General features: G+C 36.4%; 2 protein-coding genes across 4 annotated transcripts in view; one reads left to right on the top strand and one right to left on the bottom strand.

Annotated features, from left to right (window-relative positions):
• Positions 1-27676, bottom strand: part of LOC126868055 (uncharacterized protein DDB_G0271670-like) — a 173014-nt gene that overhangs the window by 142100 nt on the left and 3238 nt on the right. The gene's annotated exons all lie outside the window — the stretch shown is intronic.
• LOC126868056 (transcription factor SPT20 homolog) lies at positions 571-27676 on the top strand. Of its 2 annotated transcripts, XM_050623217.1 has the most exons (3): positions 571-710; positions 22384-23584; positions 23669-27676. In XM_050623217.1, the coding sequence occupies exons 1-3, from the start codon at positions 693-695 to the stop codon at positions 24067-24069; spliced, it is 1620 nt and encodes a 539-aa protein (XP_050479174.1). In that variant the 5' UTR covers positions 571-692; the 3' UTR covers positions 24070-27676. The 2 variants fall into 2 exon arrangements, with proteins under 2 accessions (XP_050479174.1, XP_050479173.1); XM_050623216.1 differs by having other exon boundaries at positions 572-710; positions 22384-27676.

The raw sequence follows: 27676 nt of genomic DNA, 5'->3' as shown, positions 1-27676 counted from the left end.
AGATTTCTTATCAATCAGGACTTTTATTAATACTTTAATTGTGTGTAATACTTACGCAACGAGATATTTACTTAGATGCGCCTAATCATTAAAAACATGTAATTGCTAACACAGGATAAGCATATTATTTGCAAATAATATAAGCCTAACAAGATAACGTTACGCTATTAATCGTCTTGTCACCCAAGTGCTGTAGCTTTTACAAAAAATCGCCGGCTTAGCTAGAACTGAAAAAGCGGCCTACATAAAAGCATACATCCCGGCAAACACAGAAGATCATTATCGATTCGCGTTTATAAAACACTCTTCTCGATCGGCGCGACTTGCTCGCACGACCTATATTTTGCTGAGGCGGACGCGTTTCGCGCCCGCGCGTGTCCACGCACGTTCACATAATGCAACGTTACGTTCACGTACTCCCATACAATTTGGCAATGTCAGGCCCCGTGGCGTTGTGGTTTGGCAATGGCCATGCCGTCGCCCGGCCTCTGGAGAATCTAATTTGCGGCTGTTTCACGCCGTTGTCCAAGAGGACGCGGTTACTAGCCGTGCAAGCCCCCACTATAAGCAAAACCGTTCGTATAGGTTATAAAGGACCGAGCTCCGTACTATACGACTGCACTCTCTCAGTGAAACTCTCGTAGGATCGTTCCTCGACTACTTGTACCCTCCTCGTTTACGACGCGTGCACCATGAGGATTATATCTTTGGTATGTACATACAACGACTTACATAGTTTCTCTGCTATCTCTTCATCTCTTACTACCGCGAGCTTTGACACGGGGTTGCCTCCGATGTACTGGCTCGATACGTGTCCCAGTGGTGTTTCATTGACAGTGTACATCGACTTGATCAACTGGGCGTGTGACACATTGCTGGTACATACCTTGCGCGTTGATCAAGGTAACTAGTTGGTCTTTTCTTACGGTGAAACAAACGTAGGATATGAATGAAATTGTTTGTATTTAACTTGCGTATGACTAGACTTCTTCCTGATACGTCTTAAAATAATTTCATTTTCTTCTTTGACCTGAGATCTGCATTGAATGTGTTCATTGAAGCTTCGTATCGTTAGCTATTTCTCGATAAATGGCTACCAACCAACTCTAAGGAATATTAGGTAGAGTGAACAGTGGTGTGAATGTTGCATAATATAATAAAATTAGCTACTTTCCAATCTATCATTTGAAAGGATGTGTATAAATCGGTTAAAAGGGATGTATTCTTATCCTGAAGAATGCGGTTAATATAACTTGTTCTGAAGATAATATTCAAGAGATACAATTGTTTAGATGGAGTCTTCTTTCAATTTGAGTTTCACGTTACACCAACTTCTGAGTCATTACGGACGATTTTGGTTTAATTGGCCTTTGTCAATTTGTTCTTTCAATTAGATTCTGCAAAAAAGGTCTCTTTTAGATAGTTAATGATCGTTTCTATCTAGTCCATGTAGAGATCTAGAAGCTGATATCTTTTACATTCGTATAAAAGGTGTATAATCGTAATTTTTTAATTGTTTTGATAGATAGATGATTTTGTTTGCTTCAGAATCTGTTCATGTATTTGATTTTTAACAATTATAATCGTTTTGTGTAGTGTACAAATATAATGAATTTCCTCGTATATAATTTTTAACAATTTTTGTATTTGTGATTATCATAGTACAACTAACAGTGAAAAATTTCAAGGTCTCTAGAAATAGTAGAAGAAATCACAATAAAGTGTGTGCTACGTGTGTGTATTTTGAAAAATAATTAGTTTAGTCACATTCTGACAACGTAACCTTTGATGCTGTTACGTTGGCCACTGATTTCAATGCCGCCGTCGTGTTTGCTCTAAATTTGTAGTGTTAGTTTCTGTCAAAAGTTACGCAACAGAATGTGCTTCGAATACTTTCGACAGACTTTCGCCCCCATGTAAGGAGTACCGTTGAGTGATCAATGCATTAGAGAACAAGTGATTGCGATATTACGATTACTCTTCTCAAAATTGGCGTGTACTGAAAGGAAGAAGACTAATTGCAATCTGATACGAAACTGATCATTGCCGATGGATATATTACCACGTGAACGTACGATTTTGTTGAGAAATTGCTATGTATTATTTGTAACATCGCTTTTAATTACTTTGTTTTAACCTTTTACTTTGTTTTCTTTACATTCCGTTTTATTACATATCTTCTTTAATTTCACAAATTTTGGAAAAATTATTACTCAGTAATTCTGTTTCTTTAAATATAAATATAAACATGTTGACCAAAAGTGATTCGTTTGAATATCGTTAAATCGATTATTTGATATTCCTGAATTATAAATTACGTATTGGGTTTTCTATCATTATCATATTATACTTTCTCGGTTCACAGAATAATTAAGATTCATAGAATTTTTATAGAATGAAAAATGCCTGAACTTTTCTCACAGTGGTTGCAGACAGTCATGTACCGGAGAATAATCTATGTTACAATATACTTTGGCGAAACAATAATAAATTAAAGACCTCGTAGGAACAAGTACATGTTCTTCGTACTTATGTATTTACACGTGATACATGCAGGTTATTTTTTCTTCAAAGGAAACCTCGCTTTTCACACCTATTTCAATTTCACCTAGGTACTTCATGAAATTACCCTCATTATACCTGACTGTTTCTTGCGTTATTATCACTCGTCATTTCACGTAGTTATGAACTCAATTGAAAAGAATTCGCAACTCTAAATAGGTTGAAACATGCTATCCTTCGAAATCAAAAAACTTCATTAATATTTCTATGACACGAAGGAAAGAAAAATGATGATTATATTCGCTTCACCTTTTACAGATGACTTTAATCATTCATTAGTCATTCTTTTTCTATCTAATATGACAGAACGTCGTGTACACAGAGCAAAGATAGTGTTACAAGATTGTAAAGTTTCTTGCATTCGTGCGTTACTATTTATAGAAAATTAATTGTAATTAAGGAAAGCGCTTTTCTTATATAGGAAGAGAAGAGTTCCTTCTTTCTTCGTTCCTGTGAGAACTTCCATCAACTCTGGTTTCCGATCGTGAACCTCTTCCGTGCGATCGAACAATTAATTGTACGAAAAATCAGTGTAAAACACTTTCCAATTTCACCTTCTTTTCTCCGTAACGTTTCTTCGAACGAGAAGAAATATTATTGCTTGAAATTCATTTCTGGTATTCGGTCTTCATATACGATTACTTTTGCGTTGGGAAAAATGTTACTATCGTATACTTATTTAAATACTTATAGATGATCTTATTATGCGTAAACTGATTAATTATAGACAAATTTATTTATTGTTTACTGACTAAATTCTATGTATTACAATCATAGGCTATTAGAAAATGCTGTTGTATTCTAAATACTTAACATGTAACTTGAACTACTCCTACTAGAATTTCCAGATTTGTGATTAATTTGTTTACAAGGTTATTTTATTACCAAAAACGGAACACTAATTTTTTCACACACTTTCAACTTACTCGAAGTTGTTAGAAACAGTATTAAAGAAAACAAGAGACTAACTGATCCAAGATCAGCTGTCTGCCAGACTGCCGAGTTTTATTATAGCTACTTTCACCAATTTAGCGTCGAACCTGTCATTTTACAAATTTTTTCGTTACTAAACTACTATTTAATCTCATTGTCGTGAATCTAATCAGTATCGTTAAGTACCACTTCACCAACAATAATACAAGCAAATGGAACAAAGCACACAGTTATGAACTAGCAATTATTATAAAGTAAACCGTTGCGTACAAGCATCTCGGAAAATCTAAATAAAATCACTTTGTGTTTGTACTTCGAATATCATTAGTTTTACGAACACCTAATTTTATAACATAATAATACTAATTTAGAACTAAGAAGTATATGTTTTATGCGAATTCTACGAACAAAATATTCGTATTTATTTGCTTGCCAAATCTAGTATTTTATGAGTGCCTGCTATATTTAATATACTCCTACTATGCTAATATTTTATGAGAATTCGATTCTTAATTGCAACTAAATAGTATATAGCATGGTACAGATTTCTGTGAAGCAATTTTTAAAATATAGAACGTCAAATCGTTTAAATGTCAGATTCACTTTAGATCACGATATATATCCATGCTTTTTGTCTTCAATGTAGCTACAGTATCGCTATTGTTTAATAGATTGATTTCTACGGTGAAAACCTATCGATACGCTTTTCACTTTCGTTTTACTCAGTTTGGCCGATCATAAATAACAGTAGACGTGCGCGATCGAAATAAGCTGGCTGTTACAAGTTATAAATATTTCATGCACTCTTTTTACTCAGCTTCTGGGAAATTTAATTCTTTATCATCGTCAAATCGATAGTACCATATATGTATACGTACAATATTATTATGGATCACGCGAAGGAACACATATATTCTAAACTTTTACTCATTTTGTGCTTTAATTCCTACTTTAAGGGATTATATAAACCTCGTTAAAACTTCAAAGATCGCTATCCCGTGTGAACTGATTTTCGAGATTAATCATCTATTGCATCTTTAGCGAACCGAACATATAATCATAACTATAAATCATGGAAGCATGTTACCATAAGAGTGAAACTTCTTGTTTTCTATTCCACGATTATAAAATACTACCAGTGACTTTCTACCAAATAATATAAGAATATGAACTTTCTGCATAATTTTTTTCAATTTCTTTTAAACACGTGTAAAATATTTAAGAAAGATTTTTTATGTAGATCAGTTCAGTAAGTAGGTGGGATAAAATTTTCTCTCTAGCCGCAACGAAATTCCTTAAATCGCTACTGTAATAATACGAAGTGTAGTTCTATTATACATCATTAGCAAAACTAATAAATTTAGCGCCAGTTGAATAAGAATAATTACCGAAGCGTTCGAACCATGAAATTTCTAAAGATACATAAAATCCACGTGACAGAGAACATTTTTCACGCTTAAAACCTATGCGCCTCTGCAATTTTATAATTACCTTTACCGCTTTACGAAAGCCACTCGCAACAGAAATTTACATTCTAGAACATTTTTTATGATACAGCTACACAGTTTTTCCTTGTGAAAGAGGAAGGTAATTAAAAACCACTGAAAAAGCTAGGCTCCCATTTTCAACAAAACGTCCAATTACATCGCACCGCAATATTCCCATAAATTTGCACAACTTCACGGTAATTAATAATCGATCTCTACATTTTTTAACATACTTTATACACGCCCACCATCGAAAGCATTCTTATTATAGATTCTCATTAACATAAGAAGACATAACGAAACGAAAGTCAGCTCGAACGACTCACGAACGAAACACCGCCCTGAGACTACATCATCGTTCGCGAAGGAAACGCGCGTGTCATAACAGCCATCCATCGATTTTGAGCCACTGTTGTCTCTCCCGTCACACCAAGACCTAGATTTGGTTCCGTAGAAACCGATGACGGAGAAACTGGCCATCGATAAATTGCGAAAGCGAGGCTAATACGTACAAATACAGGGGTAAATCTCGGTTGCTTTCCTCGGATATAAACAGTCATCAGCGTTGGCTGCTCGCTCTCTACGACTCACGACACGAATTCTTCCTTCGAACAACTGGCAAAAGCGTCGTCTTGTCCGCTGCAAATCGGTCGTTGTTAAAAGCCGGTTTACGATCGTTTTTCTCGTTGCACAACAGGAAAGAAAATAACCGTTGATCTAATGAAATTCTACAATTAGATTAGTAACATTTGTTACCTATGTTGTTGTCCCTAGTCAAATGTCCTATTTAGCATCTGTTCGTTTTTCAAGATCGTAGCTGATGACAGTACTCGAACATTTATCAGAAAAGAATTCTTATGAATATATTACGTGTGTTATACGAAACTTTTTGAAATTGTATTGGAACTGAAACGTGACGTATGGCAAACGATTGATCTCAAAACACCAAAAGCATGACGTTCATCAATTATCGTGGAAGATTAAAATCTCGCATTCTACATTAATAAAATTTCAAGCAAATCCAGAAATGTATGTAGCAATTAAAAAATATTTATTGCTAGTATATAAATAAAGTTAATTAAAAAGTCAGTATACAATATGAATAGTGGCTTACTAAATATAACGAATAATCGACCATTCAAATATGTTTAGTGATTTTCGCAAAGTATATGCTTGTGATAAATATTTTTAAATTGTACGAATATAATCATCATAGTCAGGTTTCATTATAATGCTAGAAAAAATTTCAAAATGTATATCACACGTTCTACAAATGCTGCCTTTCTTTTGAATAGCTGTATATATAATAATTATATAAGCTGTTATGAAATAATGACTAAATATCTTAAATTGAACGAGGAAAGACAGAAATGGTAGAAAGAAAATGATAAAACTTTAGTTTTCTTCAGTTTCGAAATGGTCAAGTAAGGAGGACACTACGATCAACTCTCGTAGACACGATTCAGGCTAATTCGTTGGTGTTTAATGAAATTAGGGAAGAACACCGATGAATAACCTAAAAGTTCAACAAAATAGGACAAATAAATAATGTTGAAAGTTTGGTGGATGTCGGAAAGCTGTAAGACGATGGCAAGCGCCGGTGTATCGGTGTGACGCGAAACGGAGACGGTAACAGTTTCCAGTAAACGGTATTTTAGCACAGACTTTCCCGTTTTTGTACGCCTTCGCAGGAACAGGCTCATTAGACAGCCAGACCGAAGAAAAAGTGAGAGCGAAAATATTTCAGTGCAGGAAGAATCGGCTGTTCGAAAAGTATCACACCGAAGCTCGCAGGAACTTTGGTTCATTATATATGGCACGATGTATTCATAAGAAACGTATGGCGATAACAAATTCCCTTAATTAACAGTCTAACCGTAAACTTTCTCAATCTTGCGTCTAGCCATCAAACTTCGACCAGACTCGTGGTTTAATTAGGCGTTAAATGAAGTACATCTAACTCCCCCGAAACTTTCACGAATTTGGCTGCAAAAATCGCTGAGGGTTATCAGAACGAAAATTATTAATTGTTAGAGGTGTTTTATTAGGCTATGAAATTATGAGTGATTCGAAAATAGTATTACGAAAGCGTGAAAGAGCGATAAATAGCGTTATTATCTTTTTGGATAAGAATTAAATTCGATTAAATTAAGAGAACGTAGTAGATAACGTGAGTGTTCTTAACAAGAACGAAATAATGAAAATGTGTGAAATAAAAGTTTATTTAACGTTATTAAGGGCTAACATCGCGTTAACGAAATATTTCATTTACGACATTTTTCCAATAATTTATATTATTGAATTCTATGTTTTAACGTTGTAATTATAAATCTCTTCTTTGAAATTTTATGAAAAATTCGATCGTTTCATCTTTAACGATCTAATAATCACGACCTGATAAGTTACACTATTTACATTTTTTAAATAAACTTCTGTTTATACAACTCTTCATTGCTTAATCCTTAATGGGCTGGATGTACGTTATATTCGTTATAATCTTTTACGATTTCCTGCGGTCTTGATAGGTTTTTAATTCCATCTTCATAACGCGATGTTCACAAATCATATGTTTTTAACAAACGCGTAAAAACGTGTCTGAACTCTGATATTTGCTACTATTTTCAATATCATGAGTCGTAAAACTGATTAAGCTTACACCATTCTCCTTTCAAATCAGGATACAAGCTTTCCTTTGGCATCGAAACTTCTGTAAACTTTTTTACTGTCATAAAGATACGCATCGCCAGTTACCAGTGAATCGACGTCGAAGCCGGAGCACTGACTCACGAGAAATTTTTGACACGTCTTACCGGTGGTGAAATGTGAGAAACGAAATACAAAATGAAGTGTGGGAAACTGTGAAAGAGTGAAATTGTATCCAAGGCAAGGGTTAAACGTAGTCATGCTTCGTTGATTCGTAACGCGCCTATACAAAGTGCCCGTGCAACGGGCGCTATCTAATTTTCCAGTGCTTCCTTAATCGATGCTAGATAGGAATTTTTCTCCAATTATAGCACATTTCTCCTCACATTCTTGTGTATCAACCGTGTGAAAAAATAACAAAACAGGCAACTCGTACAGTGTTTTACTCCATTTTCACATTTGTTTTATTTTTATCAACGTACGTTGCAATCTTACGTTTACTTTTCTTTCTGAGATCTCATGAGAAAGGAATTAACCTGTTCTTCGATCTCTCCCTTAATCCCAATTATACTTGCATTTAGATACTTTACATAATACGTTACATTTAACAAACCTGAGCATATTTGAAATTACGTTAGGTATTTGAAATATTATTTCAAATGACATGTTATTTTCTTTCTCAAATTATCTCAAATTATCTCCAAGATAGAGTCTGGTTTTTGTTCCCGCCCTTCTCTTTGCAGTTCATACTATAGAGAGTATAGACTATTGCTTCTTTTTGTTGCATCAGTTTCACGATTATTTCTTTCGCCAAACTTGAAATAATTTAAAACATGCATCGAGATTATCGATACTTTCAAACAACAGTATCGAAAAGAACGATATGAGATGAATATGAATTTCAAATAGAATTTGCCCAGGTCTGATTTCTAAGTGTACATATGTTATTCCACTATCTATCCAATAATCTGTGACAAGTTTACGACGCTGTAGAAAATCCTAACATCTGCTCAGTGAATCTCAATTCCTACGATATTCTTCTAATGAATCCTATGTAGTGAGTACACTGTAATATTTCTAATTTAACGCACGTATCTCATGATTGTTCAATTTTGCCCACTAAGCCTCCAATTAAATCAGAAATCGTACTTGGGAAATAAATCAAACGAGTACCACGTTCGTTAAAGCTTCCCTATTGTATAATATAAAATACATAGTATAACGGCGCCAGTGAAAGGTCCACAATACTAAAACAGCATAATGAGAACGACGATGATTAACAATAACTAATCAACGCGGCTTTTCAATACGCTATTCGCTTTCCAATGGTTAAACGAAGGAAAAAGCGAGTGGCAGAGTAATTCTGTGGACGACACAGTTCATAAGACAAGGGCATAGCAGTGTTGCATACCAATGGCTGCGTTCTCAACGCCCATACGAAACGAGTCACGTTCACTCTCACTGTTCCACTCGAGACCATATTTAGAGTCTAAACGTTTTTTCTCTGCGCATTTTACTTTGCCCTGCCTTCGTTCTCTGCCAGGGAACGTTCGCCTCTTTTGCACTTTCGAATATTCGCATCGACGCGAATAATTCGCCGTACGCAGCATTCGACTAACGTTCGCAAAACCTTTCACATCTTCCTTATTTCCGGCGGATACGTTTTGCCGGGAAACAGGATGACTACGCGTGTCATCTTGCATCCTCTTTCGCGTCGAAGACAGCCGTACGAGAGCCGTCGGACGCACGGATCTTGAGAAATCTGCACGGCCTATTCACCTGTCGTTTCTTTCTTAACTTCTTTGGCAGCTGTTTGAATACGTCCGAACAACTCGTGTGTGACAACCACGAGTGTCATGCTAATTTTAACGATAACAAGGAGCGTATTTGGCTTGTTGTGATATCGGCTGAAGCGACTCACATTTTTCTAATTTTGGTAGAGATTTTGGGATATGAAAATGATAGATATCATGCGAAGGGAAAAAAGCGAGGAGAAATTTTAACAAGAGAAATGTGATGTTGCCTACTTTGCAGAATTGTTTCAGTAATACTAAATGTAGGAAACTATGTTCTGAAGAGTCATTCGCATTAAATTGGTGAAGACTTGAAAGTTTTCATTCATTGATTTCAAACATTGAAACGTTTCTCAGTGTAGTGTTTCTCTCATCTCGAGAGAAATTAATATTACACGGAAGTATAAATGTTATTCATGCCTCAGAACCAGAACGAAACCTTGAAGCATAGCCTTTGACTCATCTAAGCATCTAACACAGCATCATAGTCATCGCAGTTGCATCAGACCGTTATTCAATTATATCAGCGGGTTATTTATTCCTTTCATTATTAGATAGATTTAATCACTTGAAGTAGGCAACACAGAAAGTAACACTGTAGTGAATTCCTTTTTAAAAACACTTTACGAGATTATTATTCGTTATTTTGCTTAATCGTCTGTTAGCGTACATAAACATAATGACTATTTAACAATGATTCAGTGCGTTCCAAGTACATGAGAAGAAACTGGATCAGCAAGGTCGAATTCTATGCTCACTCACGCATTAATTTTCCTTTGAGAGGTAAAAGGATATGGAAATCCTATTACCATTAGTAAATATTCGTACACGGAAACGTGTATAAACGTTTAAAATAAAAATTGATTCAGGGCATAATCGTTAAACATTGTAATGCTGTGCATTTTTTTTACTGGACTGTATGTTATTCTTAAACGCAATTTCTTGAATTTATTTCGTTTTTTGCATATAACTATTTGCTAAAATGACTCCATACAAGAAACACTGAATACTTCCTTTGTTTTGACAAATTTTGGCGAATTCTAACAAACTTTAGCAAATTGCAGCAAATTGTGTGGAATTCTAAAGAATTTCAGTAAATCCCTGCAAATTCTGATAAAGTCTATTAAAGTTTGATGCATTTTAACAAATTTTATAAATTCTAGAGGATTTTGTAAAATTCTAAAATCTTCGAATCTTTTAACGAAATGAGACTTTGTCTCCTTCTCTAATTTCAACATTTCCCACATTTATTTATATTCACAAACGTCTTATTACCTTCATTGCCTTGTTATTACCTTATTAATAAACCTTATAATTTATCCACTTTCCTCGAACGCTTCTATCATTCGTTACCAATTTCCATTACGATTAACACGATTCTGACATAACCCAGCGACCATTCACCACATCAGTCGGCTAATTAGAACACGCCAGCAGGTAGTAGATTAATCTAAAAACGAATCATCGATCGTGTGCCCAGCTTCCGCTACGGAAATACGGGCGAAGAAAGTGTGCTCGAGACATTTTAACTACTTCCTCCTTAGAAACGCAATATAATCAAAAGCAAGGCTCCGCTGGCTGGATCCAGATCAGATACGCGTTACGTATACTGCTAGTCACTACGTTACATACTAGATATATTTAGAGACTCAGTATGACGAAGAATGCAATTCTGAAAATGTGACCGGTTAACAGATTTTTTTTTCTAAAAACAACGGCTTACCTTCACCGTGAAAGCGACCATTCCTTGGTACCGTCGTCTACGTCATTGTCAACCTGTTGTTTCAGAATTGATGCCTAAGATTATCACGATACTATCGATCCAGGAAATGATAATCGCGAAGGTAACATCCTCCACAGATTACAATCACACAATAACGTTATGCCATATTCTACCGTTTCTGTTTGATATACGATGGAACAATGTCTTTTTCTTTAATTAATTCGCTGAATATTCTTCGAAGATTTCCTTAGTTACGTTCATACTGTTTAGAAGATTCTAAAATTAATTAATTTTATCGAAGTCATATCATTTTCGATATTAATTAAAAATGATACTTTCTCTTTTCAAGACGAAAATGAAAGCGTACCATTTTTTAAAATACTAACAAGTAGTATTCTATACTAATGAATAGTGCTAATAAGAGAAAGTATCGTACAATTGTATAGAAACATTGCAATCACTTCTTACTTTATTTATATCATTCTTCTCTTTATTAATTTCAATAAATCCATTATCCATATAATGAAACGCGAGAAACAATACACTACTGAGCATATTTTTATGAAGTAAAACATAGACCAATCGATGCTGCAGAGATAACTGCAAAAAAAAAAACACAAGACCTATTATTTTCTATTTTGTAATTAATAAAATAATATCCTTTTTCTGTAATATATTTTGCATTTGTATAGAAATATTTATGTTTAAAAACTCTTCATGCTACTGTCAGAAATAGAATTAAGTTATACTTCAACCAAAGAGATTTGGCAGTTCATTGTACTTGTATCAGATTATCATCTTATTATCAGATTATGTGTCTCGATCTTAGTTCTTGATTCTCCAAGGAAATACGGACATCTCTTGATTCCTAGGCGCGTACTTTAACAACAATGATACAAGAAGAAAGTATGTAATATTCCGAACAATATATCTTTCGTCTTATGCTGCAAAGCGGGTGGTACAAAAATAAATTGAAGCGATTGCAGTAAATAAGAACACTGCTTCCAGCTACTACCTTCCTCAAGGAACTAACTTTTACTTTCGAAAGAGTAGTTTAGAACCGATCTATCTAACCAATACCACATTCTTTCTCTTTCTGTACGTCCATTGGTAGAAATCAAGACAACCCTAACTGTACCAACACCTCTGACAGCAACATTAAACTTGGAATTTTCATGAAATTGTAAGATGGATTTCATAAAACATGAAACACAAATTTATCTTCTCTTAAAACCAACAAACCTTTTCTCATTTTTTTCAAGAGAACAATATTATGTTTCATTATTCGTTACTTCGAAGGAAAAGTGACGTACAAATTGAGATATAATCATTGAATACTTATAGATCACTGGCTATGCAAATGTAAATACTTTTGAATCATTCAACGATTAGAAATCGGCCGACTTGAGACGATAGACTATGCACGTTGAGTGACGTTTTCTATTGCGAGTGGTAAACAACCGGCGAATACATTCTATTTAATGCCTTGTCGACTAATAGTGAATGAAATCATCGTGCAACTAATTAAATCATTTACATGATGACGTTAGATAATTCCTAGTAGCTGAGATATATGTAGTTCGACGACTGTCGTTCGACTATCGAAACACAATGTTTCCATGACTTTATCCTTGTCTGTTCAGACTACGATAGAACGAAATCGTAAACGCAGTCAGAAGTTTGAATTAATACTAATTTCGGGCGTGATTATCAGCAAAATGACAGAAATATGAACAGAGACTTGAAACCTCAATCTGTTGCGGTCCTGGAATATTTATGTTCCAATTTTACTCTTATTTTATCAAACAACGTGTAATGTTTTAACAAGATTTGTAATGTTTCAGAAAGGTATACATGAAACTGAAGCGACAAATCTTGTATATCAATTTGAATATTTTCACATTTTGTTCACACTTGAGATTCTTTTTCAACGTTAGACAAGACACAAAAGATAATAAAACTATTTTGCAAGTATCATTTTAGGAACATTATAAACATATCTGAATTAATTTACCCGGATTATACGTCGTTTTATGTTTTACGTTTTCTCATGTTTTCTTATGTTTTCTTATGTGACCTCATGTTTTCTTCTCTTTTCTCGTGTTTTCTCAATTCCTTTCCACTTTTTTCGAATATGGTAACCTTGGCATTTCCTTCAAACTATTGCGAAACCCAAGAATTTCATTCCTCCAAGCGATCGCAACGATCTTTCCTTCTATTAACATCATTTTGTCTCATATCTTCATATCTTAAGAGACGACAGCTAACCGGCAAACTACAAATATCTACGTTGTAGCTTAGCTATAACGTTCGCTTTCGTAGGAGTATTTTAAAATAAGACAGGTTTACGCGAAGGTAATGCTGTTCTTCCTTTCTCTGGAAAGCCAGAGCTAGGGGGCTCAGACAAGGCGTGGTAGACCAGGACCAATTGCCTCCAACCAGACCGACCGAATGTGTTCGTACCTCTCACTGTATGTGACTGGCATGTTCTAGCGCTGATTATATAGAGGCCTGCCTCCGCGTCACGATTTTCCAGACCAGATACAGAGTCATTAGACTATACACTAGTATTCGCTAGCGTACACCCTGTCAGTGACCGAGGCCACAAGATACAGCCAGCTTCAATCTTGATAATAACGATGACGTATCGAGCTCTCCTGATTTCGTGTGACTTTAATCAAGTCCTGACCGATGATTAACTCGATAATGAAAACGATCGATGAAAAATTAGGTCACCCTTGGCTATTTAGCTTCATATTCCAACAGCCTTTCTCTCTAATTTTCTAGCTTCGATCGTTTCTGTTTCTACGTAAACGTTTCAATATGGAGTTGCTTAGTTCCAGGGTATTAACATTTTTTGAAGTTTCTTGAACTCTTTGTGCGGATAATATTTTATTTAGACATTTGAAGGCAAATTAAAAAGAGAGATTAGAAACACATTAGAATAATTTTCTAATTATCGTACGTTACTTAAATAAATAATTGTAATTTTAATGGATAATTAATCTTGTCTGAATGATGTATTGACTATAAGTTTCTGAATACTTTAGTGAATTTATGATAATCGTACGTGAGTTTTATCAATATGTAGAAATTTATAATTTTTTATGGAATTATAAATTTGATTTATTACGAAGCATGGCTGTTACAATTAATATCTGCAGCATTCATTCCTAATTAGTCATACAATTAGCAGACGATTCAATATACATAAATACGATTTGATAAATGATTCCATACTTTCAGATTTCAGCTCCACATATTTCTGTCTTTTTTTCAATTTGAGTGTTATATTCCGTAGAACTAGTATATTGTCATGTTTAACTAAAAAAGATTCACCTCAAAGAACTAAGTGGACTAATTATAAAGAACTTGAAGATTTAGCTTCACGAGCTTTGCATCATTTATTAGACCTATATTAGACATATATGTCATCTATATAAGATTTTCTTTTAAAAAAGCGTTCTACGTTTAGTGGAGCGAGAAATCTCAACAGTAAGTGTTTCCTAAGAGTAGGTACTTCTAAATTGATTCTTGGAAAAGTATAGATCCTTTTACAATATAATCGCCGCCTTCCGACAAATTACAGCGAGAAAATTTAATTCGCGTTAGTCTATTTGTGATTTGTGAACTGTAATTAACTATCCTACAAGAGGAAAATGGTCGTGGGAAATTATAGTCTTGGACGAAGGAAAAGTGAAATGCATTGTATCAACTTTTAATAAAACTTGCTTATGTGTTTCATATATATTTGTTCAAAAATAGCACATAGGACGGAAATTTCAATCTTTTCTTATAGTAACATACACGTATATCATTGAATGTATTATTAAATTATTGAAAACTTGTAATAATAATTTAGATATTTTATTATAAATGAAATGAAATACGCTTGGTGCCTTAATATAAATTAATACAAATTAATTCAAAAATAATTTTAAGTTATTATTATCATTACTTTTGGATTTCAATAATTTGTAAAACATTTTTTTTATATCTTGCTATAAATGTATTTTTATTTTATAATATACTATGTGCTATTTTCTAGTTGGCTAGCTTGTTAAGAAACAGTCAGCTTAAAGCAGAATTTACTGTTGTAAAAGAAAGCATAGGTCTGAAAAAGATAACGAATAATTTTCTGTCATTTGAATAGAATCGCAACACCATTTATCACGTTGACGTACTATTTCATATCTTAATTTCACCTTAAATTCCTAAATTTATGTTTGTTTCAACATCGTTATTGAGAAATCTTAATTCACACATCACCATCGCTCTTCCAAGCTTATCTTTTGTATTCAACTTTTTCTCTCACACATGACCTTTCATACACGCGACACACACACACATTTACCCCACGATATATGCACCGTCCAAATCAAAGTATTCTTAAATACCATTGCCACAAAATTATCGTGCAACCGCAAATTCTGCGTTACATAAAAGTCTCTTTGCTGCATAACCAGGTCCGTGACCAAGCAGAGCTTCACCAGATCAGTCGAAGGTAACCTTCGATTTTCTCCCTGACGCGATCTTGCGAAAGACACCATTTATCACACGTGTACATCGACTGTGTGGATTTGGTTTGGTGGGGAGCACGTTCGCAGGGTTTATGAACGCAAGGAAAGAATAACCGCATTTTATCACGGGTCGACTGGAAATTAATCGGCGCACGCCCAAGAGAGCATGGTGCATACCGTATCGTTCGAAAGTCCCGTAACGACGTACCTCCCTGTCTCAAGGACGAGCTGTGTGCCAACTGCGTCTCGAATATTCCTTCGGTCGCTGGATCACCGCCGATCACCGAGTCATCGACACCGATGTTATCGTCGTCGTTGTCGTCGTTGTCGTTGTTGTCGTTGTCGTTGTCGTTGTCGTTGTCGTTGTCGTCGTTGTCGTTGTCGTCGTTGTCGTCGTTGTCGTCGTTGTCGTCGTTGTCGTCGTTGTCGTCGTTGTCGTCGTTGTCGTCGTTGTCGTCGTTGTCGTCGTTGTCGTCGTTGTCGTCGTTGTCGTCGTTGTCGTCGTTGTCGTCGTTGTCGTCGTTGTCGTCGTTGTCGTCGTTGTCGTCGTTGTCGTCGTTGTCGTCGTTGTCGTCGTTGTCGTCGTTGTCGTCGTTGTCGTCGTTGTCGTCGTTGTCGTCGTTGTCGTCGTTGTCGTCGTTGTCGTCGTTGTCGTCGTTGTCGTCGTTGTCGTCGTTGTCGTCGTTGTCGTCGTTGTCGTCGTTGTCGTCGTTGTCGTCGTTGTCGTCGTTGTCGTCGTTGTCGTCGTTGTCGTCGTTGTCGTCGTTGTCGTCGTTGTCGTCGTTGTCGTCGTTGTCGTCGTTGTCGTCGTTGTCGTCGTTGTCGTCGTTGTCGTCGTTGTCGTCGTTGTCGTCGTTGTCGTCGTTGTCGTCGTTGTCGTCGTTGTCGTCGTTGTCGTCGTTGTCGTCGTTGTCGTCGTTGTCGTCGTTGTCGTCGTTGTCGTTGTCGTTGTCGTTGTCGTCGTCGTCGTCGACACGCAATTCCATCCTGTTCAAATGTTTCGAGAAATGTCCGATATTTCACTGTCTCTATTCTTGTTAGTTTGTTTAAATCGCCGATATTCGATAGTAAAATTTTACTAGGTCACGTTCGAACGGACAAGGTTCCAGTAATTTCATGCTGCAATAATTTTGTGGTTGTGTGTTCTGAACCTTAACTGCAGGAAAGTGAAAATAGGACGATTTCGTTGATCCGAAGAAAGGATCTGTGTCGTTCGATTTGCTTGAACTTCACTCTGTTTTGTCCTCTATATTTTGTTTTGTGCGATGCTGGAGTTAAAAAAGGAAATGACGTGGACTCGTAGCTCGATGGAATTTGAAAGTTTGAGAGAAGAATAAGAACGAGATCACTTGAAAATTTTGTAGATAATGTGATACTAGAATATCAGATTATGATGAAGAATTGTTTTAAAAATGTTGAAGTATTAAAGATTACATGATGATATTATCTGATATTTGCTTGAAGTAAAAGATATTAAAAAAGAAACGTAAAATGTTGAAATGATGATAACGAAAAACAATGAAGTGTTTGATAAAACTATAATGATTTTACTATAAAATACTATTTGCAAACTTAATTTTATTTAAACTACAAAATTACTCAACGAAGTTACCTAACTCTGCATTAGAATGTACAACATGCGTAAGAGTAACTACAATACGGAATAGTGCAATAAATATCGCTAGATTGTTAAGCAAATTGCCTGGTTGCCTTCGTGCAAATATAATTAATAACTTGTAGCGTCACGAAACAAGATGAAATAGCAAACGTTCAAGTTAACAAAGAAACAACTTTCTTTCGAGTGTGTTATCTGAAAAACGTAACCTTCCTGGTATGCATAAATATCAAAGGAGATAATTAAACCGACATCACTTTCTATGAGCTCCACGAAGGCGTGTAACGCGTTTTTATGCAAGAATTTTCTCTTATGTCGGTTCTACACCGGTTCTACATACCGCAACATGCCAAAACAAGGCATCGCGTAATTTTATACGCTGATACGTTTCTACGTAATGGAAACTTGATACGTAGAGCACGTACATATTAGAAATCCGTGCTCTATGTTCAATAAAACATAATCATACATAAAATATACACATCAATAGTTAATGTTGGTTTCTTAATTTAATATGTCGTTCCGATTATGATCGTTCGAAATTTAGCTACATTGTATACAGATGTCTGTTGTATGATTAACGTTCGTAGAAAACAATAAATAACAATAAAAATGCATTCTAGTGGGAAATTACTTTTAAAGAGAAAATTATATACCGCTGTGATAGAAAGGATAAAACAAGAAGAGAGAAAAGACGTTGGATTTGATACGATAATTAAAAACGATAGAAATTCTAGTTACTGGCGTTGTGAAGTCTATATAACCATTGAAAGTGATAGTTGAAACGACAACACTTCCTGTAGATGATCGTGCAGCAGTTTCAACGTAGAAATTGAGTTCAAGCAAACAGAGTGTAATTATCATAACAAGGAGAGACATGGTGGTAATGTAAACAAGTATAGCGTTTACAAAATGCCGCGTGTAAAAAGTTCGTGGTTTCCTGTCGAAATGATGGTTGGTCAGTTTTTCTACTAATATTATTCAATCGATGCTTAGTTTGAAAAGCTATGAAAAAGGGGCACTCGAATGTTATTTTTCGTAATTTTCTGAAGAAAAGGAAGAATTCAAAAAGAAATCAATGTATTTTATATCCAATCGTATTCCAAGATCAAAGCACTAATTTTTATAACTCTTCAACTTGAAGCTTATTCATTAATCAACAGTTGAGATGAAATTCCTTTTCACAAATCATCATTGAAAAATGCATATTAAGAAGGCACCTTCATTTCACGTATTTAAAAAAAATACGATTTTAGAAATACATCTGTGAAACCCTATATCTAAACTTAAAAAATTATTTTTGTTGATGTTATGTCTGTTTGAAAGACGAGAGAAGATTGTTTAAACGATTTTCTCAAAAGCATGTTTTTTGACATGACTTCTACGATATCTTAAGATCTACTTGATCCATTAACTGCTTTATGTGCATTCTTAGTATATATATATATATTAGTATATATATATATATTAGTAGTATATCTTAGTATATATGATATATATATATATATATATATATATATATATATATATATATATCATACTAAGAATTAATTCAATTATTAGAATTAATTCAAATGTGTAACTTCAGACTGACGCCACCTTATCGATCATTACTTTTTTTCTTTCATTCTACTACTGGCTATTGCCAAATTCACTGATAAGAAATCTTTTTTTTTTATTTCTCTTATTTGGATCAGCAGAATAACTGAAACCATGATATCCATGACAGCTAATCGATGTGGAATGAAATATATCTGACAAACTGATCACCTTCTTTGGCGGATACAATTTAATTAATGCGCCACCCGTTGAGAGGCGAAGCCCGCTGCTATAGCATCTAAAAGAGAATGTCGCGAAAATCGCCGTAGGTTAGGCGCATTTCGTGTACAAGCGAACGAGCGTTTAAAAGTGACAGTGGTGTATCGAGCGTTTCCTGTGGGTCGTCGCGAGGCGTGGTGCGGCTGTTTTGTGCGAGCATTTGCTCTCGGTTCGGTTCAAGGAGATCCAGAAGCGATGGTGTAGCGAAACAGAGGCGAGTTACGACGCTCTGAATCTGAATCTCTCACGGTAACCACGCTGCGCTGCTATAATCCTGCCTCGCCCCGTATTCGGGTCAACCGAGTAGTAAAAATTACGTAACACGTATGAGCTGGGGCGGTTCCCACCGAGTGGTTCTACCGGAAGTCGAGACCACGTCTTGTCATAAGGACGTACGGTCAGCTCAACGCGCATGGGAAATCCTCCTCATAATAGGAAAATTCTCTCGATGATGAATCAGTTACGGGTGAAAAGTATTACAAGGAAACCGAACCACGTATCGGTAGACGACATGGAAATGAGAATGCAGAAACGTGACGGGAAGAGAATCGAGATTATTATTAGTTTCCCTCGAGGGGATTAGCAATTTATCCTGGTCGTTTTGTGTTTCGTCAGCGTTCCAAATTCTTTCAAACAAGTATTTTGTGTCGTAGAAATCGTTTGACGGAACGTTTCAAGGCTTTCTTATTTTATTACGCCTTTAGCATCGCAATGACGCGATTGCAGAGTTTTTATTGTTTGAAACATGTTTCTCGTTTTGGTATTTTAATTGCAATATTACGAATGTCTGTGGGAAAATGTTAAACGCGTATTTTAAAGACTTGTAAAGTAATACGATCACTTTGCTCCAAACCTTTCCTGTTTTTATTCAAGAAAACTAGTTGTTGATTTAGGTATTCATAATCGTCCAGTTACCACACACCTGTTACAGAAATGTCTGAAATTATTAATACCAATATACTGGTCATTGCATTTAAAAACCATTCATCCGATACAAGTTTTAAGTGTTTCAAAATACCTTGTGATAAAATAAATATGAATACGTGTACCTTTTTCTGGATAGTCGCATTAATTTTAATTTTATTCATGCTTTTACTGCACTGTGTCCATAGAATGCGCGGTTATTCGCTTATATTTTTAAATCTACTGTCTTTGTGGATATCTTTGCCCACGTTTCCATCTTTCAACCCGCCTCCGACAACGTGTTGTACGAACCGCTATCTGCTTTCTTGAATTACTGTATAGCGAATGCAAGACAACGTTATGCAATAAATCAAAGCTTTCCATATTTTACAAGAACGTGATTTCTCACGAGCAGAAACGCCTGAAATTCTGTCGAATCTGTTTCCTACCGGTCGCGTCGACCCAAATCAACTATCGCTGTTTCTATATCATTATCGACACGATGTTTCCGCACAATTGATTATGTCAAAGAAATTGACCTTAATGTACGCACATAATAAGCTTTTACAGAAGATATAAAGAAATTCATTACATGTCACACGCACGTTCATCGTATAAAAGTTACACAAAAGGTATTACACCTAATTTGGGCATTAGTGAACTATCTTCTAGTGATCTATAATCTTCAAACTATCTTTATTGCATGTAATAAGATTCTTTGATAGTATAATATAATGACGAAGAATTCAGAATCAACCATTTCGAAAATTATTACCTCTATATCATCATGATTTTTCGCATTTCTGCTATCAAATATAAAAAAAAGGTACATATTTTCAACTTCTTACAAGAAACAAACATCATTAACTCTGTTATATATGATGAAATTTAAAATATAAAATTTATAGTGCCAGATATATTAGATAGCTTGTTCGAGTCTCTTTCGAGCTACGCTATGATAAAGTTAAAAATCTGTTGAACAACAAACTAGAAACGTTTTCTGAATTTTTGAGAGTCTAGAATATTAAACAAAATTAAGATGAACGAAATGGAATTTTAAGAATACTACGAAGGCTTAAATATCAACGTTGACAACTTATGATAAAATACAGGCAAAGAATCAGTAAAAATAGACATCTGTGAAACAACATTTCCATTTTAAACCGTCCAGCAATGAAGGAAACTAAAAGGGAGTAAAGAGAATTTTCCAGTGACAACGATCAGCATATGAAATTCCAACGTCCACGAACGATTCCACTACTTTCCATAATAAAGCAACGTTTCTGTATATTCTACCTCATAATACGGTAAATCGCGTGGACGAATGGTAATTCCATATACCATAACATTGCATGGAGCTCGCCATAGTACTTTTCTTCCTGGGCTGCTCGGCACATGGCAAATGGTTCGGTAACGTCGGGCTGGTTCGAGCGAGCGATAAGGAATTTTGCTGCACATACCATTCGCGCGTACTCGAGTTCACCGATCCGCGAAACTCACTCTCTCTTCGCCATCTTCTGCTTCCTATTGACTATAAACCGTACCCCGATGCAGATCCGGTTTCGTGCTTGGAAACTAGAATAACGGCCTGGTCTGCCGACATTCTAATCCAACAATTTTGATTACGACTAGCGTGACGTGATAAAAGTTTTCCTCCTCTACCGCGATCAAATCCTGCATTTGCTTCTAGCGGCCTGTCTGCCGTATAACGTCCCTTTCTACTTGTCGTCTTATACTACTTAGAAACGTCTTTTCGTAACGCGTATCTATTAGAGTAATTGCCGACTGGAACAGAGACGATTATATTAATAGACTGATAGCATGTTGCTTATAACGAACGAGTATGATATTACGTGCGCTGTTTTAATGGTAATTAGAAAAATTATGATCAAGCGAAGATTTGTATGCGTTCGTAAAATGAAAATACCTATGTAAGATTCGTGGCAGAAAGAGGTTTGATTTATAAGTGGTTTGCAAACATTTTTGATAAAAAGAGATATTAACGATATCCTGATCTCTAAGACTGTTGTAATAATATTAAATTATAACATATGACATGCCTGTTTGAATATCTCAGTTTCTTTACCAAAATTGTGTTAAGAAGATTAAACTAAATTTAAAATCATGTTTGCCTGCAGTATAGTTTGCATGATAACTGAACGTCGATCTATGCCTTTTTGCTTCGTGCATTTTTTGGGATTTGAAATAGTGTTGAAAGTTCTTCAAAACTTTCTTTGCGACATTACGCAAGGAATTCGATTCGTCAATATCTTTTGCACATTTCATATATCTCATAGTTATTGTAGTTTAGTTATTATTACTTTAAAGTTATAAATGAGACAGTATACATAACGATTACACTAACTAATGTAATTTGGATTTCCAGGTAATCCCATTATGCCTTCTGCTGCTAATAGAAGCAAAGCGAGTGGAGATCCGGCCTCGTATTGCAGAACCGCAAGTTTATTACGAAGAAGACGACAGTCAGGCGGCTGAAGACGATTATAACCCAGCAGTCTACCAACCACGTACTCGTGCCCTTCCTTCGCCACGTTCGAAGGACGCTCTGCACTCATCCAAGCCACCACCAGTCCAGACCATTCGCAATTACAACAAGGTCAACGACGACGGATCTTTCACTTTCGGCTACGAGGCAGCCGATGGTTCGTTCAAGGAGGAAACTCGTGGAACCGATTGCGTAGTGCGCGGTAAATACGGTTACATCGATCCTGATGGTAATAAAAGAGAGTTCACCTACGTATCCGGCAATCCTTGCGATCCAAATGCACCAAAGGATGACGAAGACGATCTTGCCGACAAGCAAGAAGAAGACGATATCTCTGGACCAGCTAACTATCCATCCGTGAGACCAATACCAAGACCAGTATCATCGAGGCCAGCATATCAACAACCTACCACGCGAGCACCCACGACGATCTTTCAAACGCAATATCAATTAGACGACGATGCTAGTCAAGAGTTGGGCGATGAAGACCTCGTTAAGCCATCGCAGTTAAGACCAAATGCTTACAGAACGGCTCAACAGCCGACCTACGTTCAAGTCACACCGTCGACAGCTCTTTACGAGCCATCGCCCACGGCCAGTCCTGCTCTCTACAGATTAGCTTCCTCGACGACCCAATATCAGAGCACAGCATCGCCCATTCTCCGTGCCCAGCCTACAGTATCATCGACAGCGTATCAAACCCTCGAAACGACGACTCGCCGCCCAGTCGCCCGTCACCCAAAGCCGCAATCGGTCGCAATCACTCCCCGACCCCACGTTGCACAAGTCGCTGCCCAATATGTGTCCCCTAGTAGCACCGAGCGTCCAGCATTAGCGTACACCCGTCCCTCGGCTGTCACTGTATCGCCTAATCTGCGCAGCACGACCGCATCTAGCACATCTCACCTTGACTTTGCCGCCGAGCTCGAGCGTTACGTGAACACCGTCGGCGTAGCCAGCCCTAAGCCCGTTCAACCATCGTCCCAACCATCGAAAGTAAAATTAGCCGGTCAATCGCCGATCACCGCCTCCGCCGCCGACCCCATCTACCAGTCGGAGCTCGTTTACGATCCCGCTACCGGTCAGTACAATACCCAACTTTATCAAACGCTACCCCAAACCGTGGGTGACTTCACCCTAAGTCACAAACTCCAACCGTTCGTAGCCCAGCCCCAGTCCTACCTTGGACTCCAGCAGCTGCAGCAGCTTCAGCCCCAGCAGCCCCAGCGTCAGTCCCCGCTTTATAAGCAACCGGCAACCCAGTCGGCTCAATCCGCCCCCGCAGCAGCTATCAGCCAACCCCAGGAAGTACTGTACAGGAAGCAGCAAGCCCAACTGCTGCAACAATCACAGCAGCTCTACGCTCAACAACAAAGACGTCAGCAACAGCAGCAACAACAGCAACAACAACAACAATCCGCTCAGTCGCATAGGCTTCAGCTGCTCGAGTCTCAGACGCAACCACAATCGTTCTACTACGTCGCCCCTGCGAGGTCCTCCAGCGCTGCCAGTGCACCTCTCTCCGTAGGTCAGCTCGATCACTATCTTCGGGCCTCTCGTTACTGATTCCATCTAGCCTGCGAGTCTTTTTTTTAAATTCTTTATAGGGTACCCATTCTCAACTTTTTATACTATCCGATTACGTGTTCGGACCACCCGCGGCACTTTAATAACGAGATGGTGCTGTCAGTGGGCCTGGCGCGTGCGTATCCGGGATTTAATCGATCGTGCACGATACCCAATGTTTCGTTCAAGGTTATCGAGGGGCAATCACGACTTTTTTTACGACATAGCAATTAATCGAATAATCTGGTTTGTTTTTATACGTAGGATATTGTAGGTTGTGTGTAGAAATTATTACTTACGTCGTGTTTTACTTTTTATTACTAGTTGAGTTGTGGCAATTTCTTTTCTTATTACGACCTTGATGGTTTATTAACTTTCACTGAAATCTTTTGCTATAATATTTGGTGCATACATTGTATAATTTTAGGATTTTTTAATGTATAGGAATGATTGAGTATATTGAATATTTATTAATATTCATAACTGACAAGAGAATTTATCGTCCTTTTAAATAATTTATATTAATGCTTTGTGGCGTTCAAAATGTAGCGAAATTTGAAAACATTATTTATTTATTTCTAACACAGTAATTGCAATTATATAATGTATGTGTACTAAATTTTGCTAAATTCACTATGCTTCTGAAACGAAAGAATTCTGTACAAAAAGTAGCACGTGCATAAAACACGAGTGTCAAAGCTCTTCTCGCGCTAGACGTTAACGGCGAAATAACAGAATTTTTACATAAACGCACAACATTGACGATATCGACCAAGGTACTTCACTGAACATCGACATTAGAGACTCAATCTGTGATAGAACTAGTATTCAAAATTAACATATAACATTCTAACATTCCGTACACGGAGACCTTACAATTTTACTCTCGTTCTAACTTGCACAAAACTTCACTTTCGTTAAAATACGAATTTTCCAATTCTGGTTACTCAAAATTTGTTTATTTCATAACGATGCAAATTCTAACACCCAAGCAGATAATGACTAACATTACATACAACGTCGATAGTAAATATCAATTTAACGATAATTTGTTATTCTAATAGCAGAATTTCTGCAAAGATATGAAACCAATTTCGAGATCAACATCGGAAGTACTTTTTCGTAGTCTAGAACGACTATCTTTAGAGAGTGAAAGTCAATGACCTGACGCAATACTCACGCACACTAAACACATTACCATAGCAATTTCTCGCCGCCGCGCCGTGCCGCGTCAATTCGTACGGTAACATGCTACACCGCACAGATTCCAGACGTCGTGACCAGAATTATTCATCGTGTGCACACGATCATTTTGAATAGAATTCCGACCTACGTACTCGCTGATTTCATTATAGAACACCGATCTGTATGATCGAACCGGATAAACATTTGCTGTCGTAATAACGGCGCTAAGTTTAATCACTTAGAGACAGCGTTTCCCAGGGAAATGACTCATAGGAAATACGTAAAAAGTCGACGATGAATTAATTACAAAATCAAACCAAACCGCGATTTATTGATCACGTGTCATTATTTATACCAGAGGAAAAAATTGTTTTTTTTTTCTTTTTATATTTTCGATATCAATCGAATTGGCATTTGATGTATGTACCTGAGATATTAATTTATGAAAAGTATTACAGTAGGAATATTTTATTTGAACTGAAATTCCCTGATATAGTACGAACTTGTCAAAATATGGGTAGTTTATTTACACAGCGAACAAAAATTTGGAATCACTAGGTGTCACGTAGAATTTGAGAATTTAAAACAAACCTAAAATTTTAGTACTTTGAAAATGTTTTCAGTTAAGGATTGATCAAAGTAGAGAGAGAATATTTATCGATATGTGTAATACTAATTTCAAATGCATATCAGAATTACAACTGGGAAAGTAACTCCAAGCTTTTGATCGTATGTTAATGGAATTCGTATAATAAGAGTTCGTGTTAATTCTATTGTAGTACAAACTAATTTGACTAAAATTGACTACGTTTAAAAACCAGTGTTAACTTAATACTCTTAATTAAGCTACGGATATTTATGCATTTACGGAAGATTTTAGTATGCAAAACTATACAGAATGTATATAACATACCAAATTATACAAAATATATAAAAGTATAATATTTAAAATACAAGACAAATCTTTCTGTACCTACATTTACGTTCTATTCATAAAGATACGAATTTGCATAAACATCCGCAGGCCTATTCGAAGATTACGTATAACGTCAGTGTTCTATCCGCGTTTCTATAAAATTCCAAATTCTCGTCCGACTTTCACCCTGTTCATCATACTATTTCCGTCAGCACCTGCAGTTAGCGGCATTCAATTCCTAAAATATTGGAATTCAATTTGATTACGAGCGAGATCAGTTACATATCAGGAACAAAATCATCGTTTTGCAATGATTATGGCAAATTTTGCAAGCGTGCCCGGACTGAGAGATTAATCCGGTGCCTTCTATGGAGAACTGTAGCATACTTTCATTGGCGTGGCTCGCCGCACAGAGACATTCTACTCGGACTGAACGAACTTTCTATTTGCATTCCCTGTCGTAAGTGTGAGAATCGATTCAAATCTAACGCGTCCTACGACTTGATTCCGTGGAAAGCTATGCGCACGTATGCCCGTGGAAACACGTGGTGCGATCGTAGATCGAGAGGCGTGGATTGGCGTGGATCACGTGAAAACGTTTCACACGCATCGAAAGGTTCAACTCGATGCATATATTGGTAACACTTGGCACTTTTACGAATTACTTTCTCCGGTACGCGACGCCAGGTCGACGATTGTCAAGTTCGTTATATTTATCGTATCTATTTATTAGCGGTAAGCTTGAACAAAGAGTAAGTAAAAACGGAGGAAGAGGATTTTATAGTTGGGTACTCGAGCAGGAAATAGCGGTGTGCGTTACAAAAGAATAGCATATTTCACTTGTCTTACTAAAAGTAACATAGCATGCAAGAAAAAGAGCACATTTCATCTTTTGTTACAAATAGTAGGATATTTGGATTTTCCCAAGAGAAACTAATACATTGTATTGTTAACTAAATGTGTTGGTTTTTGTGGCAAATGACTTTTTATCGCTACAAGGAAAATATGCTACCTTTTTTTTTTTTTTTTTTAAATCACATTAGTTTTCCTAGTGGATGATATAATACGATTCCTTCTTTTCGTAGCAAAATGTAGAAATGTGCTTCTCTTGCCGAAAAAAATATGATGCTTTGAGTCACATTAATATCGAACGTATTCTTTTTCATAAGACAAATGAAATGTGTTAGTCTTCGTAATGTACATCGATAGGCTGTAAGGGTAGGGCGGTTCAGGAAAATGAACACAGATCTAGCATAATTACGTAACATAACGGTGTACTTCTAGCTTTTTCTTGTTGGTGGTACCGTGCAGAAGTGTCAATATGCACTTCCTTACTCACATTGTAAATATTTTTTCTCGTTAGCATTAATATAACTAGCGGCTACTTAGTGATTTATCCGATTCAGTACTACTAGGTCGGTAGGGAACACGCCCCACGTACGTTTATAGTTGTTTTTATATTTGTAAACGTGATCGAAAGAAAAATGTATCGTAACAAAAAAATTA

Source organism: Bombus huntii, chromosome 7 (genome assembly GCF_024542735.1).
Source record: "Bombus huntii isolate Logan2020A chromosome 7, iyBomHunt1.1, whole genome shotgun sequence".
Lineage (NCBI taxonomy): Eukaryota > Metazoa > Arthropoda > Insecta > Hymenoptera > Apidae > Bombus > Bombus huntii.
This window is presented reverse-complemented; position numbering and strand designations above follow the sequence as displayed.